The sequence below is a fragment of the Paramisgurnus dabryanus genome, chromosome 22 (genome assembly GCF_030506205.2).
Source record: "Paramisgurnus dabryanus chromosome 22, PD_genome_1.1, whole genome shotgun sequence".
Lineage (NCBI taxonomy): Eukaryota > Metazoa > Chordata > Actinopteri > Cypriniformes > Cobitidae > Paramisgurnus > Paramisgurnus dabryanus.
In genome coordinates this window covers 22,227,619-22,244,652 of record NC_133358.1, presented here as the reverse complement: position 1 = coordinate 22,244,652, position 17,034 = coordinate 22,227,619, and the positions used below count along the sequence as shown (strand labels likewise).

Below are 17,034 nucleotides of genomic sequence, written 5' to 3'. Positions count from 1 at the left end.
TTCATGGATAATATTGGAATGTTGAAAAAAAAAAGAACACATGCACAGCAGCCTCACATGGGTGCTAGACCACTGTAAAAAAATTCTGTAAAAAAAACAGTAAAATTCCGGCAGCTGGGGTGCCGGAAAAATACAGTAAAATAATGGGCGCAATAAATGTACAGAAATTTTCCATAATACAAAAATAAAAATAAAATTCTGTAATTTTACATACGTTCATTTAGCTCTTATGAAGTATGTCACACATAAATTATAACAATTTCTTTAATACACTTCTGTTTTATTTTGATACATTCATAACAGGATTACTCTGACAATATAAAAACTTATCCAAGCAAAATCAGTTTAGAGGTAGACTGTGAGATATTTAAGGCCAAGTACTTATGAAGAGTTAAAATTACTTATTTGATTACTGACCTACAAATAGTGCAGAATATTATTTGTTATTAAATATATTGAATTTACATAGGTTAGATTACATTTTCATAGCATTTACATTTTTTGTTAAATAAGTTTAAAAGTAGTAAAAATAATATTTATACACTTTTATTCAACAGCAACTAACACTTACGATATACGATTTTTTTTATCAGTGTGTTCCCTTGTATTAATCATAATTAAGTCAGCCTATAGGTATGAGGTCACCTCCTCATGAAATGAGAGATGAGATCCACAGGAACAGGGAAGACCACAGTCGAGTTTTTTTCTGAAGCGATCTCCGTAAGTGTCTGCATATAGCGTAGCTGGAGGGCTGATGGAGACTCTGACATGACATTTGCCGCCTCCTTCAGAGCACGTGAGGCATTCATTTCTCCCTCTGCTGCTATCACCTGTTCAAGAAAGAAAACACACGTTATTAATACAGATGAGTCCAGCAAAGTCCCCTTTGAGCTTGTGTACAGAATTCAATGTGCTCAAATTACAAAGGCAACACACGTTCACTGTACGGCTGAATTAAATTTCCATTCACTTTTCACACAAACAGGTTGATAATTTGCAGTCGGCTTATGCTTCTAATTAGTGTATTTTTCCATTTAAACTAATACAGTTTGTTTTTCCACTGCATTGTACCATAGTGCGAGAGCATACACTTCAGTTTCCAGTCAACAATATGCCATACGATGTGTGCAGGGCCGGTTCTAGATATTTGGAGGCCCTAGGCAAAATTTATGTTGGAGGCCCCTCAGACCCCTCTAATTTTCAGAATAATGTGAGAACGTGTTTTTCTACTGCGTAAGAAATCAGATTAGCACTACTAATAAACATTTTTTTCCCCATTACTTTTACTTTTTATTAAGTTTTATCAACAATTGGTTAACTTTATGCTAAAATGTAATTAGAAATTATGCAAAACCACATGTGTTGAAAATTTTATGGGCAGTCACATTTATTAAAAACACCACCTTTTTGGGATAACACAGGATAACAGTTTTGCTTTCTCCAAAGAGTAAAATTAAAAAGACAACAGTACATTGCAAAAACCCTAACGGTAAAAAAATTACAGGTGAACACCTCCTAGAAAACTTTTATTGTTTTTTTATTTTAACTTGGTATAAAGAAGAATTTCCCTCTTACTTAACCAATATACAGTATAAAGTTATCTATCAGACTATTGCAATACCTTTTTATAAAGAACCTTAAATAAAATTTGAAAACTAAAATAAAGTGTAGAGGACTTACAAGATATACAGACAGTTTACTTTAGGTAACGCCAGTTTTGTTTGCTGTTCGACTTTAAATACAAACTTTTTTAAATACAAACTTAATTCTTGCAGTGCCGGTGCCGCATAAAGTTGAACTCACCTTAAAACTTTGTTTAATGCTGTCAGTAGTGATTTGTAAACCACCTACTTCATACTATATAGTACGTGAAATGCAGTAGGCGAGGAGAGTAGTATGTCCGAATACATAGTATTCGAAAAACAGTATGTGAAAAGTACCCGGATGACCTACTACTTCCGGTTAGATTTTGTAGTGTTTATATGATGGACACTTCACTATCCCATGATGGCCAGGCAGAGGAGTAATCCAACGAAGAAGAAGAGGCATGCGGCTGTTTTCGCGCTGGAATGACATGACGTAATGACGACGTATGTCATGTGATGTAGCAACATGGCGGATGTAGTACGTCCGAATCTCATTCATACTACCAGGATTCATACTATACAGTAACTACTGTTTTAACGGCAAGTAAGTAGGAACTTCATCTTATTCAGTACCTACTATACAGTATGCTGTTTCGGACGCAGCCATGGACTTAGCAGTTATGGCGGCCCCCCTTCCAAGCTTGAGGCCCTAGGCATTTGCCTACTCTGCCTATAGCTAGCACCGGCCCTGACAGTGTGCATTATTATCTTTAGAAGAAATCATGTAAACATAAGCAACACAACCATTCAGAATTAATTTCATTAAAATGAAAAAAGTCATCAAGTAATTTAAGCAAAATTGTATTTGGTTTATCTATTTGTTTGAAATGGGAGAAAAAAAGTAATATCCTGTAGGTTATCCAATAACAATAAAACAAAGGTCTGCAGGTCTTGTTATGGAAATGAGCAGGATTCAGCATGTGAGGGGTCTGCAGGAGTTCAACCTCCAAGCAGAGAGCGCCGTTTCTCATCAGAAACCCCACAAAGCTGAAAAGCTGATAAGCCTACACTTGGCAAACTTCTCAAAATAGACAGACAGAAACATGTAACAGTCTGTTTGTGTCCAGACACCCACCTTGGCCCGTGCCTCTCTGGTTGCCTCTGCTTCAGCTGCCATTGCTCTCTGCAGAGATGGGGGCAGTTTGACATCCTTAAGCTCTACCCTTTCCACTTTAATACCCCAATTTTTTGATGCAGCATAAAGCACAGCCTGTTAGGAAAAGGATTAAAAGCTAAAGAAGATTTCATCACATAGTATTTAATGATTGAAAATGAAAATGAATTAATACTGGCTCTATAGGGCATAAAATTTGACAAGTAAATGCTCAGAACTGTTTACATGGTTTTATCTTACCTCCATCTGTTCTGACATCTCCTCACGGTCTTTTAAGATGTCTGCCAGGCTCTTAGTACCCAGCATGTTTCGTAAAGTGGTCTGTGCCAGCATCTGTGTGGCCTGATTTGCGTTCTCTACTTTGGTTATAGAAACAGTTGGATTAAAGATTCTGTAGTAGACCACAGCATCCACCAAGATAGTCACTGAGTCTTTGGTCAGCACCTGAGGAGATTTTTTTTTTATTTAGAAATTGGGTATATGTTACCTTATTAGAGAGTAACGACAAAATAATTTTTAACAAGACTTGAGATTTTTGGGATCTTTAAGTTCGATTGCTCACTTCTTGAGGTGGAATGTCAAAAGACACTGTCCTCAGATCAACCTTTTGGAATGTATCCACACATGGATTAATCCAAAACAAACCTTTAATAAATAAATATTATAAACAATTTGTCCTTCAGTGGACTAAAACAAACATATGTTACTTCAAATATAGGTAAAATAGTCCCTAAACAATATTTACCAGGTCCTTTAGCACCTCCAAGGAGTCGTCCCAAACGAAAAATTACAGCTCTTTCATATTCCTGGACAATCTTTTAAGAAAAGGAAGGGAGATAAAAAGTAACATATTATGGTTTGATCTGATCAGCATAATTTGATTTGATTTTAATTATATTATATTAAATTAAAACTATATCAACATACTTGCCTGTTTGCATTAAATGATTGAGTTCTTTACAAAATCAACTATTAATTTATATATCTAGGAATTGATTTTCAAATATGTATCCCGGGTATGTCATTTCACTGAACATAAGTGATTCTCAATATGTTAATGTTTGTCACTAATTTGTATGTCAAAACATATTAAACATAGAATAAAGTACTAGATAAATACCCTTATATCAATATTAAGAAATGATCTTACCTTCATACAACCCCACACGGAGACCGGAAATGTAAGAAGAATAAGAAGGAATGAAAAGAAAGAAAGAAAGTGTCCACAAAACCCAGAGCTGCTGGGATGATCTTCATCTGATGTCATCCAAAGGTATGAGGTTAGTCTTCTTAATATATACATATGTAAAATGAACTTTAAAGAAATATGCGAGGAATTACCTGACTGGTTAATGTTATTTGTGTCAGTCTCTTCATTTGTTGCAGGTCCAATTTTGTTAAGTGACATCTCACCGTGAGAAGACATCATTATAGAGATTCTAGTCTTTCTTGGTCGTTTAACAGTCTCAAAATGTACTGCGAGATATTTAGTGAGATATGATGAATTAAATAAGGTCTCAAACACCGCCCCTTTTTACAGAAGGCATAACGAGAAACTTTGAGCGGCACGTTACTAAGCAACAAAACGAGCTTGTGTTAAACCAGAAACCCAATCCCTTGTTTGCTTATTGGCTTAAGCTACGTCGTTACCGACAACTTTTCCCACCTTATCCAGGAAGTGATGTCTGGAACGGCGCTCTTTTAATTACTAAACTCTTGAAGATGTTACTAAATAATTTGTATCAGTGTTTTAATGTTACTTAATACTGTAAATGTTACTGAATTTGGACGTTTTTCCGGTTTTGTTGTGTTGTCTGGAAGTCTGGAACCCAGCACAGATGAGAGAGAATATGAAATAGTAATTATAATTATATGAAATGCTACTGCCAAGGTTTTGTCACGTTATATTTGTCATCCTCTTTAGTCTTTTATTTTTTATAATTGTTTTTATTTAGAAATAATATTAATCTTATCAAAAGTTGACAGCTGTGAAACACGCCCCCAGTCACCCGCGTCTTTTCAATTGGCTGGGGCTCTCCCTGCACGCTCTACTATTTAATGATGCGATTTGTGTGTACATGTGTGCTTTGATTATTGCGAAACTTAAAAGAGCATAAGTAACGCGTGAACCACGCCAGCAAGTTTAACAATGTCCACTCTATGTTATATCTATATTGTTCCCCTCTACACAGTTATTAGGTGTGTTCTTTTTGCTGTAAGGGCCGAGCAGGCTGATCGGCGTATGACATCAAAAAACCGCGAGAACTTTTCGAATTCATATTTAGTGAATCGCTCTCGCGGTACTTTGATGCATGTAACGGAACTTGTGGAGTGCCTCGAGAAAATACAGGCTGTCATTGGCCTTTTAAAGTCTCATTAAATTGAGGTAAGACCTTTTACTGACACATTTTGCAGCGCACACTTCTAATTTTTTTAAATAAGAGCGTTTGGGCAGACCTGGAGGATTATGGGAGAGAGGCACTGTTTGATTTGTATAACGTTACGGTTATTCGCTCCTCTATGACTTTTCGTACACCCTTGATCAAAATTGTCCTTCTGAGACTGTTGACTGATCCTCCCTGTATCATTTGACCCTCAGGTATTAACTTCTGTATCTGAATGATGATATTTCATATTTTAAAGAGAGATTTAAAGGCGCTTGTAAATGTGTCTGTGGGGTAACAACAGGCAGGCAGTAATTGCTGGTGCCCTCTTCAGGAAGGTAGTAGGCAGTGCATTTTCTCATTTCCTTTGCAAACACAAATAACTTTTTTTTAATAAAAACTTTGTTAGAAATGTAATGCTATCAAAATGACCCTTGTATGTTGAAAGCTGTTTCTTCTGTCCACCATGGTTCACACACCCTCCTATTTCTTTGCATCACCAAAATAAGGCAGCATAGGGAAACCAGTCCAATGCATGCAGGTTGGTTGAAGTGGAAATATTAAATTACCCTTACTAATACTGTGGACTTTACTGAGTCTCGCCATGAATGTTTCCATAGAGGCTGGAATGGCATTAAATAAGAAGGCAAATATCCATAATCTTTGGTGTCATTCTTGCTCCGGTTCAATGTAAGAGCATCTGCCTGAACATTCCTAGAAGCAGTTCGACAGATAATTTATTAGTTATTTATATGTGTGCTTGCCGTTTGTAGTCTTATAACTTGGAAAGTCTGTTAAAGAATTTCATTATTTCAATGATGACTCCAAATATGAGAGAATGATTGTACCTCACCTCAGGCCTGATGCAAATTTTGGTAAATGCTTGATGTGCTTACATGGCTCTACATGCATAACAAGACAGTATAATTTCCACTGTTGAAAGGTGTGTGCGTGAGTTAAGGTACATTATGTCTCTGTCATTTAACGATACTGCGTCTGGAACATAGAGTGACCCATAGAGATCCAGTCCTGCTGTTTGTATTCAACATTCATTAACTTGTAGTGACAACATCAACAAGTATCGTCTTGTTTCTCCACCCTGTCTGTGGTTTGCAATGCAGATGCACCTTTAATGCATTCAGTTGCCCCAATTTGAACAGTTCAGGTAGCCTAAAAATTTATAAATGTTATTGTTTGAGAAAACCAAATGGCAAATGATAATCCTAGACCCACGTTATGACACTTAAACAATATTGGGGAAAATATTAAGAAAGTACAGCAGATCTCTTGCTCTCATGATGAAAAAGATCACAATCTATTCCAAAAAGTATGTTAAAGTTAAAATGCCTTTTAAAAGATCTAGGATTAATTTTGTGCTGTAAAATGTTTCTCAAGTTGTATTGATGTGGTTTTAAAACTTCAAGGTGGCGGTGGAGAATTATGCAGGCTGTATCTGAAGGCTTTCAGCTGGCACTCGGTGGCAGCGTCCTCCCTGATATACCTGAGCGTGTGTGCAGTACACATACGCACTGCTAGGACTTCTGCAAGGTTATTAAATGTAAGGCTACTCTCATTTCTCAGACCCCATGAAAATGATACACATGATGCTTCAGTCTCTTCTTAGGAGTTTGTCAATGTTACACTTTCTAGGCCAAAGAAGGTGAAGCACAGCCTTGAATTAAAACCTGCTGGTCAAGTACAACAGCAGCACCACAGAAAGGTTATAAATGCTGCTTATATAAAGGCTAAAGCACCTTTACAATTTTGCTGTTATGAGACTATTCCTATAGGGGGCGCCATTTGAACGCAAATGCATCACTGACTGAAATGTATAATTGTATGACAAGTTTTTTTTATAGTATTCATTTATTTTTGTGCCCCCACATCAATAGAATCCTATTTTAGAAATCTTTGTTTCTGCTCTGCACTAAAGTTTTTACTCGACTACTTGATTGAAATGCTTTACGACCAGAATTAATACTGTATGCAGTTGGCTTGCATTACAGTTACCTGCTACTGCAGGATTCTGGTCTTCTTGGTTAGTTTGGTCCTGCTTGAAACTCAGCTGGGCTTGAGTCTTGTTGTTCTGTCTTTGATCTGTGCTTAGATCAGGCTGTATCAGATATCCGCACTGGCATGATGAGACTACTTTAAAGACTTTGTGAACTTGCCAAAATGGAGAAGGAGGTACAGGGTAACATAAGACTATTTTAGGATATTTTTGTGTTTGCATGGTTACATCACCCCACCCTTAACCCACAACTGCCAAAGTCATTGTCTAGCAAATGCCAAAATGACATAATGATTTGTTAAATGTTATTGAATCTTATACGGAATAATCTCTTGGAAATGCATTAAATCACTTTATGGTCTCTTTATCCACAGACCGCCTATTGACTTAAATCCGATGCTTTGCAGGGTCTTAATATTACCGTTTCAAAAGAAGAGAAGATATTAAAGGGGATATTTACAAGACTTTTGTAAGATGTCAAATAAATCTTTGGTGTCCCCAGAGTACACGTACATGTGAAGTACTAGCTAAAAAAAAACATATAGATAATTTATTATAGCATGTTAAAATTGCCACTTTGTAGGTGTGAGCAAAAAGTGCAGATTTTGTGTCTATCCTTTAAAATGCAAATGAGTTGATCTCTGCACTAAATGGCAGTGCCGTGGTTTAATAGTGTAGGTTAAGAGGCAGTGTTTTCCCCTTCTGACATCACAACGGGAGCCCAATTTCAATGACCTATTTTTTCCACATGCTTTCAGAGAATGGTTTACAAAACGTTGATCTTTTTCACATTTTCTAGGTTGATATACGTACTGGGGACCCAATTATAGCACTTAAACATGGAAAAAGTCAGATTTTCATGATATGTCCCCTTTAAGTGTTGCGTTTTATTTAACATGTGATGATTGTAAAAACCTCATTGTTCTAAATTAGCATCTAATTTCATTACATATTTTATTATCAGTGCATGCATGGATGCAAAGTAGTCACCTTTCAGCAAAATTAACTTTTTTTAAACCTGATTTGCATAATTTTTTAAAACACCTTCTGTAATTATTAAAATAAATCACTTGGAAGGGGACTTTCATTGTTTTAGACTTAGGATTAGATCTTTTTGACACCTTATGTTTTTTAAAAAGTGGTTTCTGATCACAAACATGGTATTTTCTGTGCCTCGAGTCCAGACTAAAAATACGAAATAGTGTAGGAATGTCATATGTGAGTGAAAAAATGTAACCCAAATGCAAAATGTCTCATCACTGGTGTGTTTGTGTGTTCATAGATTGGTGATGTGAGCAGGCAGAAGGCAAACACAGGTGACTTTCTGAACTGTATGTATCGTGTGGTGCAGGCCAGCAGTGGTGCTGGGCTGATTGATGGCATAAACATTGCCCGTGTGGGTCTCTGCACAACCTCAGGAGATATCTGCAAATCATTTATATGTAGCAGATGAAACTTGCTAGATCCAGCCAGAACAGAACTAATCGAAGACTTGAGGGGAAGGAGTGCTGACAGGTAACATAACTATTTCAATGGGTGTGGTAAAAAGAATGCTATCAAATATTGTGCACAATACAGAACTGGCTTAACCAAGTCTCCACCATAAACATGATCTGGTTATTGTGTTATTTAGAAATGATTTGTTGTGTGCTTCAGGCTCCTGTACTGTTTACGGGTCCCCTGAGGGCCAACCTGGACCCATTTATTCATCATACTGACACGCAGGTGTGGCTGTCTCTGGAACTCCGCCAATTGAAGGAGTGAGTTCGAGAATTGCCTGATCAGTTGCTGCACCCTGTTCGAACAACGTCCATTGCTTTTAGGTCTGTGGGAAATCTTGTAAATCTGTTACCTCAAGTCAATTTCACATTTATGTAAAGTTTTATTTCACCAAAATGTACTTAATTTTAGCTTTGTAGTTAATGGTTTAATGAAAGATTGATCGTGTACATACTGCCTGTTTTTTAGAAGGCACAGGCCTTTAAATAATGTTCTCAGTTTGTAGGGAAAATGGGAGTTACTCAACCGTTCAGTGTTCACTACTATGACCAAACTTGTCTTAATTCAACAATATTTGGTTAATTGTCACCACGTTTAAATTAAGTAAAATTATTTATTTAGATTTTATGATTTAACTGTAATTAATTCATTGTTTATCATCAACTCACAAATCCCCTGTAATTCCCTCGCGAACCACAAAGGGTTCACAAGCCCTAATTTAAAATGCACCTATTTTATTTCTAAAAAACAATGTTATTTTGTAATTTTGGTATAATACAATGTGTTTGTGTGATTTATGGTAAAAAAACACATTATTTTCCACATACCGTGCATTTTTGTAGCTCCAGATTTTACTTTCTTCCTGAAACGCACGATTTGAAAAGCTCCCTGATTGGCCAGCTAATCTGTACGTTGTGATTGATCTGAATCGATCAGCTGGAAACGTGACACTCCTTACCATGTTTGAAAGATTCGGTCACAATGCAATGTTAACAGGAGTTAACTTACTGGCTGTGAGTCCAAGCGGGAGGAATTATGATAATGTCGGTCTTGTTTACATCACCATTCCCAGGAAGTAAACTGTTGCCTACAATCCGTGTGTTTGTTGTAGTCCAAGAAAAGAGATTTACGTTGGAGATAACTCGCGTCATCATTTCCTTTGAGGTATGTACCTTTTGCATATTTTTAACATGTACTAATACACACCTACACAACAAAGGAAATATAAAAACGTGAATCGGACAACAGTGCCCTAAGTAATTCAAATAACTTCAAATGCCTTCTGAAGTAAAATGATACATTTGTAAAAGAAAACAATTAATATTTTCAGCTTATTTAGTGAGTGATTCGTCACATATAAATTACAATATAGAGATTCATGTACATCTGGGCTAAGTAAATAATGAGAATTGTCATATTTAGTTGTATTACTCCTTTAAGCACTCACAATAAGAGTGATAACCGTATTTGGTGTGTACGTAGCTGATATAGTTACATCTCTAGCAACCTTTATGTACCGGCAAAACAAACACACTGTTGTTATGGCTAAACTGTTTCTCTTTCTTATGTTAAAGCCTTGGGCAGAGGAGGCTGCTATGTTTGCAAGAGCCATGCTTGCAAGGGTTAAAATCCTCATTGTTGAAGAGGCTCCTTCTTCTGTGGATCTGGAAACCGAGCACTTGGTCCAACAGGTCATCGGCACTGTACTATTCCTCAGTCATAACCCATTCAGCGTCATGCACATGGACAGTAACAGTCAGTAACAGTTTTTTTATGCAGTCTGTCATTCATTTAAATGTCAGGTATTAAGTAATTTATAACCTGTTGTTGTTGCTCCAGGGTGTTGGTGTTGAACATGCTGTGAAGTTTGATGGTACTTCCACTTTCATCCAGCAGGGGTCGGTGGTCAGTCAATAAGAGGTGAACTGTTGTAAAGGGATATCATTTAAAGGAATAGTATAAAACCCAAAAATAAAAATTCTGATATTAATTCACCCTTAGATCATTTAAACTGTATGCGTCTTTTCTTCTGTGAAACACAAAAGAAGATATCTTGAGAAATGTCTGGTTTTATGCTCCGTGAAAGTCAAAAATGTTTGGTTACCAATATTTTTTATGTATCTTCTTATGTAATTTGCAAAAGAAAGTAAATCATGCATGTTTGGAATAACATCAAGGTACAGTAAATAAATGATTAAATAATTTTTATTGTTATCCCGCAGTGCTGGCTACTTTAATATGCTAAATCCACATGTATGGATTTTGCACACACTCTTATTCAGAGCAACTTATAGTGCATTACAATGTATACATTTTTTTAGGTGTGTGACTTTTTGCAATAGTCTACCACTGAGCTGCACATGAGCACATTTATAGTTTTGACAATCTGACCTTGCATCAAATATATGATTGAATACAAGTAAATGAATGAAATGTTACATTTAATAAAAAGTTAAAGCAAAAAAATTCAAAATGTCAGCCAGCACATTCACAAACAATCTAGCAAAGTTACATTTTAATTTTTTGACTTGGTATTTCCTGCTAAAATCAATCCTTATAAAATAGGGCTATAGCTAAATAATTGAACACTTGGCACTTCCAAGAATGTTTTATGATAAAACGGCATTTGCACATGCGGTGTACACCAATATTTTAACTTAATAATTGAGCAAACAGGACTTATAGGTACTTTTTACTTAGGGCCTTGGTGATGATTGTGTTTATGATAACAGAGATGTTTGAGTTTTCTGTTGACACATCTTATGCTGTCAATAACCTAAGCAGTTGTTGTCAGTTAATTGCAATGTGTATTGCATTAAGAGGCAGTTTTTTGCACAAGTTTTGCAAATTGTAACTGTCACAACATCTTTACAGAAGTGTCCTGTTGAACCAAAACAGGTTTTGCTCTCCCAAAACCGAAATGAAAACATTTTGGTGTTATTGATGTATATTTTAGTAGTTTTCTAATTGAGGGGGGGTGCAAGGGGCTTATATAATACATTATATAAAATACATTAATTTATTATAAATACTTTGTAATTAAACATCTGAAAAATAAAGCTACCAACTAACAGCACTACAGTGTATAAAGTTTAAGATTGTTTTATGTCATGAAGTTTCTTTTGGGGGTGCTGTAAAGGAATGCGCACGCCTAAAAGTTTAAGAAACTTTTCAAGTTTTTTTTTTTTTTAATAAATGACTGATTTTTGCTCTGAATGTTTCTATAATGCTGCAGTTATAGGATACTAGTGTTTGGGTGGTGATGTGTTAGGACTAAGAGGTTCTTTACACACTTTTTACAATGGCCTGTGTTTTCCTTTATATAAATTGTACATCGTAACCAGGGTGAAAACCAGTAAAGCGAGAAAGAACTGGTAAAGTGAGACACTTAATCATGTTCTAATCATCATTATTATGTGTATTTCTTGCCATTACTAATAATAGGCGTGAAATTAAGATTAGGCCTAAACTAATGTTGATGTGGCCTACTTTAAAAACAAAGGCAATGACACATAAAAATGTCCTACTTTGCTATTGACTTCATTCAGAGGTGTAAAGTACTCAAGTATTTTTTACTTTACTCAAGTAAAGATTTTCAAGTATCTGTATTTTATCAGTGTTTTTCTTTGGCAAACTTTAATTTCACTACATTCCAACGCATAAAACTGTACTTTCTTACTCGACTACATTTCATAAAAACAAGTTGTTTTTTACCTTTAAAACTTAAATACATTTAAATCAAATTTAAAGTATACATAAAACAGTACTAGATTTAAATGGTTACGTTAATAGAGTAAATTAAGTACTGTTAGGTATAAAAAAAAATTTATTTGACCCTAGGGTGGTCCTTATAATGGGTCAATTTTTTTATTGTTCAACTCTCACCCCCTAAATGTGTTAGGATAACAATAAAAACACACTGTGCAAAATTTTGAATTGTTCCTACAATATTCAGAGGTTGCTCAAAGACTTTGAAAATTTCCGAAATCACATATTTTTGCAAAAACTGTACCATTTAAAAACACACAACACATATAAAACTTCTTTGAGGGTAACTTTGTTTCAGTTATTTCAGTCTCTTCTGATCCGAGTAACCATATAGCGACTTGCTTCGTGTTGCTTCAGCCATTGTCTCATATTGTCTATTGTGCTTCATTCACATTGAAGCTTTCTAGCTTTCAAAGACATATAACAACTAAAACGGGAGTTTTATTTGCATGGAGCATGATCAAATAAGTCCATTGCTGCCTTAAGTATATAAAACAATTATACATGCTAGCACAAAGTATCACATAATACGCAAATGTGTTAAACTTCAAAGGTCTTGATTATTGAAAAAGGTCTTCTATTAATTAATAATCAAAATCCCATTTTTGGTGGGGTGAGAGCATGAACTTTGAAAAGTTGAAAAATAAGGACCACCCTACTGTTGATACTTTAATAAAGTAAAAATACTCAAGTATTTACACCTCTGACTTCATGCAATATACAGACATTCATGCATGTATGTATATATTTATATATGAGTATGTATATAAGCAGTTTGAGAAGTAAAACAGATTTTAATAAAATCTCAAAGTCAGTTATTGCCTCATCAGGCATAACTGAAGCAACCCCATCAACTGTGGAAATCCAACAGCATGCACTTGTGAAAACAGCTTGCAACACAAGCCTTCAACTTCACCTATAAATACTCTCACAAGCTTCTATCCTGCATCTCAACTTTTCTTCAGATAGCAGATTTGAAAACACTGTCTTTCAAAGCATCAGTGCAAATATGAGGGTGGCTTTCTTGGTCTTGTGTGTGATGTGGCTGTCCTCATGTGAGGGCCGCAAACTATCTCGATGCTCTGTTGCCCGTATCTTCAAGGATCAGGGACTGGATGGCTTTGAGGGATTCTCACTTGGCAACTGTAAGTTCACCTACGATCTCTCGCATTATCACAGCTCTGTGTTTGTTAAATACCTGATAATATTGTGTTAAATTAATCGACAAATAAAATGTAAACCCCTCACTTAATTTCAACAGATGTGTGCACTGCCTACTGGGAAAGCAAGTACAAGACCCACAGAGTGCGCTCGGCTGATACTGGGAAAGACTATGGGATTTTCCAGATTAACAGTTTTAAATGGTGTGATGATGGCACACCAGATGGAAGGAACCTGTGCAAAATACCCTGCACAGGTATTTTAATCTATAATGCCAAATACATTTATCTAAGTCAAACATTTTTTTGTGATTGGTTTTATTGTATATAAAGCACATTTTTGTGTACTTGCTCTGTTCTGATTGTATGTAAATGTTTCCTCTCTTGATAGATTTGCTCAAGGATGACCTGAAAGCTTCGGTTGAGTGTGCAAAGAAAATTGTGAAAACAGGAGGACTGAAATCATGGTAAGTATTTATTGTATACATGTTGCTGACAAAATCTATACAGTATATCACATTAATATAGGTTACTTGTCATTTGTCTGATATCTAACTGTATTGATCTTGCATTCATGCATTTGCATTTTCACTGAATGTTTTTTATCTGTTTCTGCAGGGATACCTGGGACAGTTATTGTAATGGCCGTAATATGAAACGCTGGGTGAAAGGTTGTGATGTGCACTAACAAGACCTGAAACCTCTTAATTTGCTATAATGCCCGCAGAGTGTGTAATACATGCATTTTTGCCCCTTGGCTGATTTTTCAAAACTAAATTGTTGTCATTGGGATTTGTAACCTTGCATTTTACAAGTTTTGAGATGTACATTAAAGCATCTTCCCAAGTTCTAGTTTCATTTGTGCTTTTTATGTTTTCCATTTGTATATGAACCATATAACTACAACTATTCAACAAGATATACGTTGTTGAAAAATTTTGTTATATCCAATAGTTTTTCTGGCTGAATTAGATGCTGATTAAAGCATGTAGCTCAGTCAGAATTGAGGCAGCTTTGCTGCTGAACAAAAACAATAAGGTTAGCTGTAACTGTGCAGCACCACGCTTATGGGTTTGAATCCGATGGAATAATTCATTAATGGTGTCAGTCAAATGTGAACCTGCACCACAAAACCAATCATAAGGGTCAATGTTTTGAAACTGGGATTTACATCATCATCTAAAAGCTGCTGAATAAATAAGCTTTACATTGATGTATGGTTTGTTAGGATAGGACAATATTTGGCCGAGATACAACTATTTGAAAAACTGAAATGAAAATCACCTTTAAAGTTGTCCAAATGAAGTCTTTAGCAACTGCATTCACTCACAAAAATAAAGTTTTTATATATTTATAACAGAAAACTTAAAATATCTTCAAGGAACATGATCTTTACATAATATCCTATTGATAATGTTGACCCATGCATAAAATGTATTTTTGGCTATTGCTATAAATACAGTACTGTGCAAAAGTCTTTTGTGCCAGAATTTGATTTGTTGTTTTTGCAATGTTATAGTGATCATATATAATTGTTTCTCAGTCTCTTTAATAGAATACATCCAGAAAATACAGTATTAAAAACTGTATAAAAATGTAAACTGAAGTATTTAGTTTTAAGGGTAAACTCCCCTTCCACTTGAGCAATGGCAGGAAACTGCAGGATCTCTTAAACCTAAATAAAATTAAATCCTATATTTCTAATTTGTCTTTTTACTTCATTCTGCTCAAAAACGCTGAAGATGTGTTTAGTGCCAAGAGAGGTCACACTAAACACTGATGATACATAAAGAAGACATAGTCCTGAAATGTATATGTACATAAATGTATTTTCTGTTTTTATCTTAATAAAATAGATTTAAAAATAAATATGGATGGACATTTAAACTTCTAAAACAACAAGTCTGGTGGTGTTGGCCTAAGACTTTTGCACAGTACTGTACCTGTGCTAATAAGAAGGTTTTGTGGTCCAGAGTCACAAATATAAAGTGTTATTCTCATCCTCATTGGCTACCACGTCTTTATGATATGAAGATGCATATTCAAAACCCCACCTGAATGCAATTACACTGATTATCATTATACGTAACCTCATTGATTAGCATTTGATGGCTTTGACATTTACAGTGCAGTCAAGATTTACAGCTTTTACATTAGGAGGAGGAAACCTCATTCTGTTGTTGTCATTACCAAGCTGTATTCGGTTTTAATAGAGAGAAATAAAGATCTGTGTTTGGATCTTGGTCAGACAAAGTCTCTAATAGGCTAAAATCCAGCCCCCCCCCCCCCCCGATAGGAAAGGGTTTTTTTCTTTAATTCTACGCTGTGTCTCTAGACTAGTGATTACAGTCATATCTATAATTACCAGATCCTGAAAGTGTGACGTGACTTCTCCTGTCTGAGCCGAACACTGATTCATTTAATTGACTCTGTAATTAGCAGTGTGCTTTAAAGTCTATGCTGTCACTAATTGTGGAGCAGGGTAAATCGCATACAAAGTACCACGTCTTTATGGTGTTAATGCGGTCTGGTTGATATGTCACATGGTTCGATCTCTGCCTAACAGCTGGACCCCTAAAAGCATTTAGATCTTTGTCTCTGTATTCATGAGTTTTCTGCCTGTGTTTCTTATAAGCAAATACAAATCTCCTGTGGGAATCTTATGTAGAGTCGGTTTTTTTTTTTTTTTTTTGCAAAATTGCTTTCGGTGTTTTGTTAAACATGAGATAAGGACATGAATTATGTGATTACGACTATTTGCATTAAAAGCATATCAGTAAGATCCCGCATAAGCCATTTTATACACTGTCAGAAAAAAATGTCCAAATATGAAGAGTTTGGTTCCAAAACAAGATAACTACGTTTTTAAAGGGGACATGTCACAAGACTTTTTTAAAGTGTAAAATAAATATTTGGTGTCCTCAGAGCACATATATGAAGTTTTAGCTTAAAATACCATATAGATATATTATAGCATGATAATATTGACACTTTGGTGTGCAAAAATGTGCCGTTTGGGTGTGTCCTTTAAAATGCAAACACTGATCACAATGATGGTGGTTTGTTGCAATTCAAACTTAATTGTGCTGTGAATTATATTCTCTCTCTCTCTCTCTCTCTCTCTCTCTCTCTCTCTCTCTCTCTCTCTCTCTCTCTCTGCACTAAATGGCTGTGCCGTGGTTGGATAGTGCAGATTAAGGGGCGGTATTATTATAATAAGATCTCCTTATGACATCATAAGGAGAGCCAAATTTCAATGACCTAATTTTCACGTGCTTGCAGAGAATGGTTTACCAAAACAAGGTTACCGGGTTGATATTTTTCAAATTTTCTAGGTTGATAGAAGCACTGGGAACCCAACTATAGCACTTAAACATGGAAAAAGTCCGATTTTCATGCCATGGCCCCTTTAATTTTTTTGCCAAATCATGTTTATTAATATGTTATCATG

The 17,034-nt window shown here is 35.5% G+C and overlaps 2 protein-coding genes across 2 annotated transcripts; one reads left to right on the top strand and one right to left on the bottom strand.

The window, feature by feature from the left end:
* Positions 1 to 316: 316 nt before the first annotated feature.
* On the bottom strand, positions 317 to 4,570 carry LOC135740180 (stomatin). The gene is made up of 7 exons (XM_065258275.1): positions 4,102 to 4,570; positions 3,911 to 4,017; positions 3,506 to 3,575; positions 3,323 to 3,405; positions 3,001 to 3,204; positions 2,722 to 2,856; positions 317 to 830 (listed from the first exon to the last, which is right to left on the bottom strand). The coding sequence occupies exons 1-7, from the start codon at positions 4,187 to 4,189 to the stop codon at positions 642 to 644; spliced, it is 876 nt and encodes a 291-aa protein (XP_065114347.1). The 5' UTR covers positions 4,190 to 4,570; the 3' UTR covers positions 317 to 641.
* Positions 4,571 to 10,263: 5,693 nt separating this feature from the next.
* Positions 10,264 to 14,435, top strand: lyz (lysozyme). Its single transcript, XM_065258276.2, has 6 exons — positions 10,264 to 10,410; positions 10,495 to 10,575; positions 13,389 to 13,568; positions 13,685 to 13,840; positions 13,975 to 14,050; positions 14,202 to 14,435. Exons 3-6 carry the CDS (start codon positions 13,433 to 13,435, stop codon positions 14,269 to 14,271), a joined length of 438 nt encoding a protein of 145 aa, XP_065114348.1. The 5' UTR covers positions 10,264 to 10,410; positions 10,495 to 10,575; positions 13,389 to 13,432; the 3' UTR covers positions 14,272 to 14,435.
* The last annotated feature ends 2,599 nt before the right edge of the window (positions 14,436 to 17,034 follow it).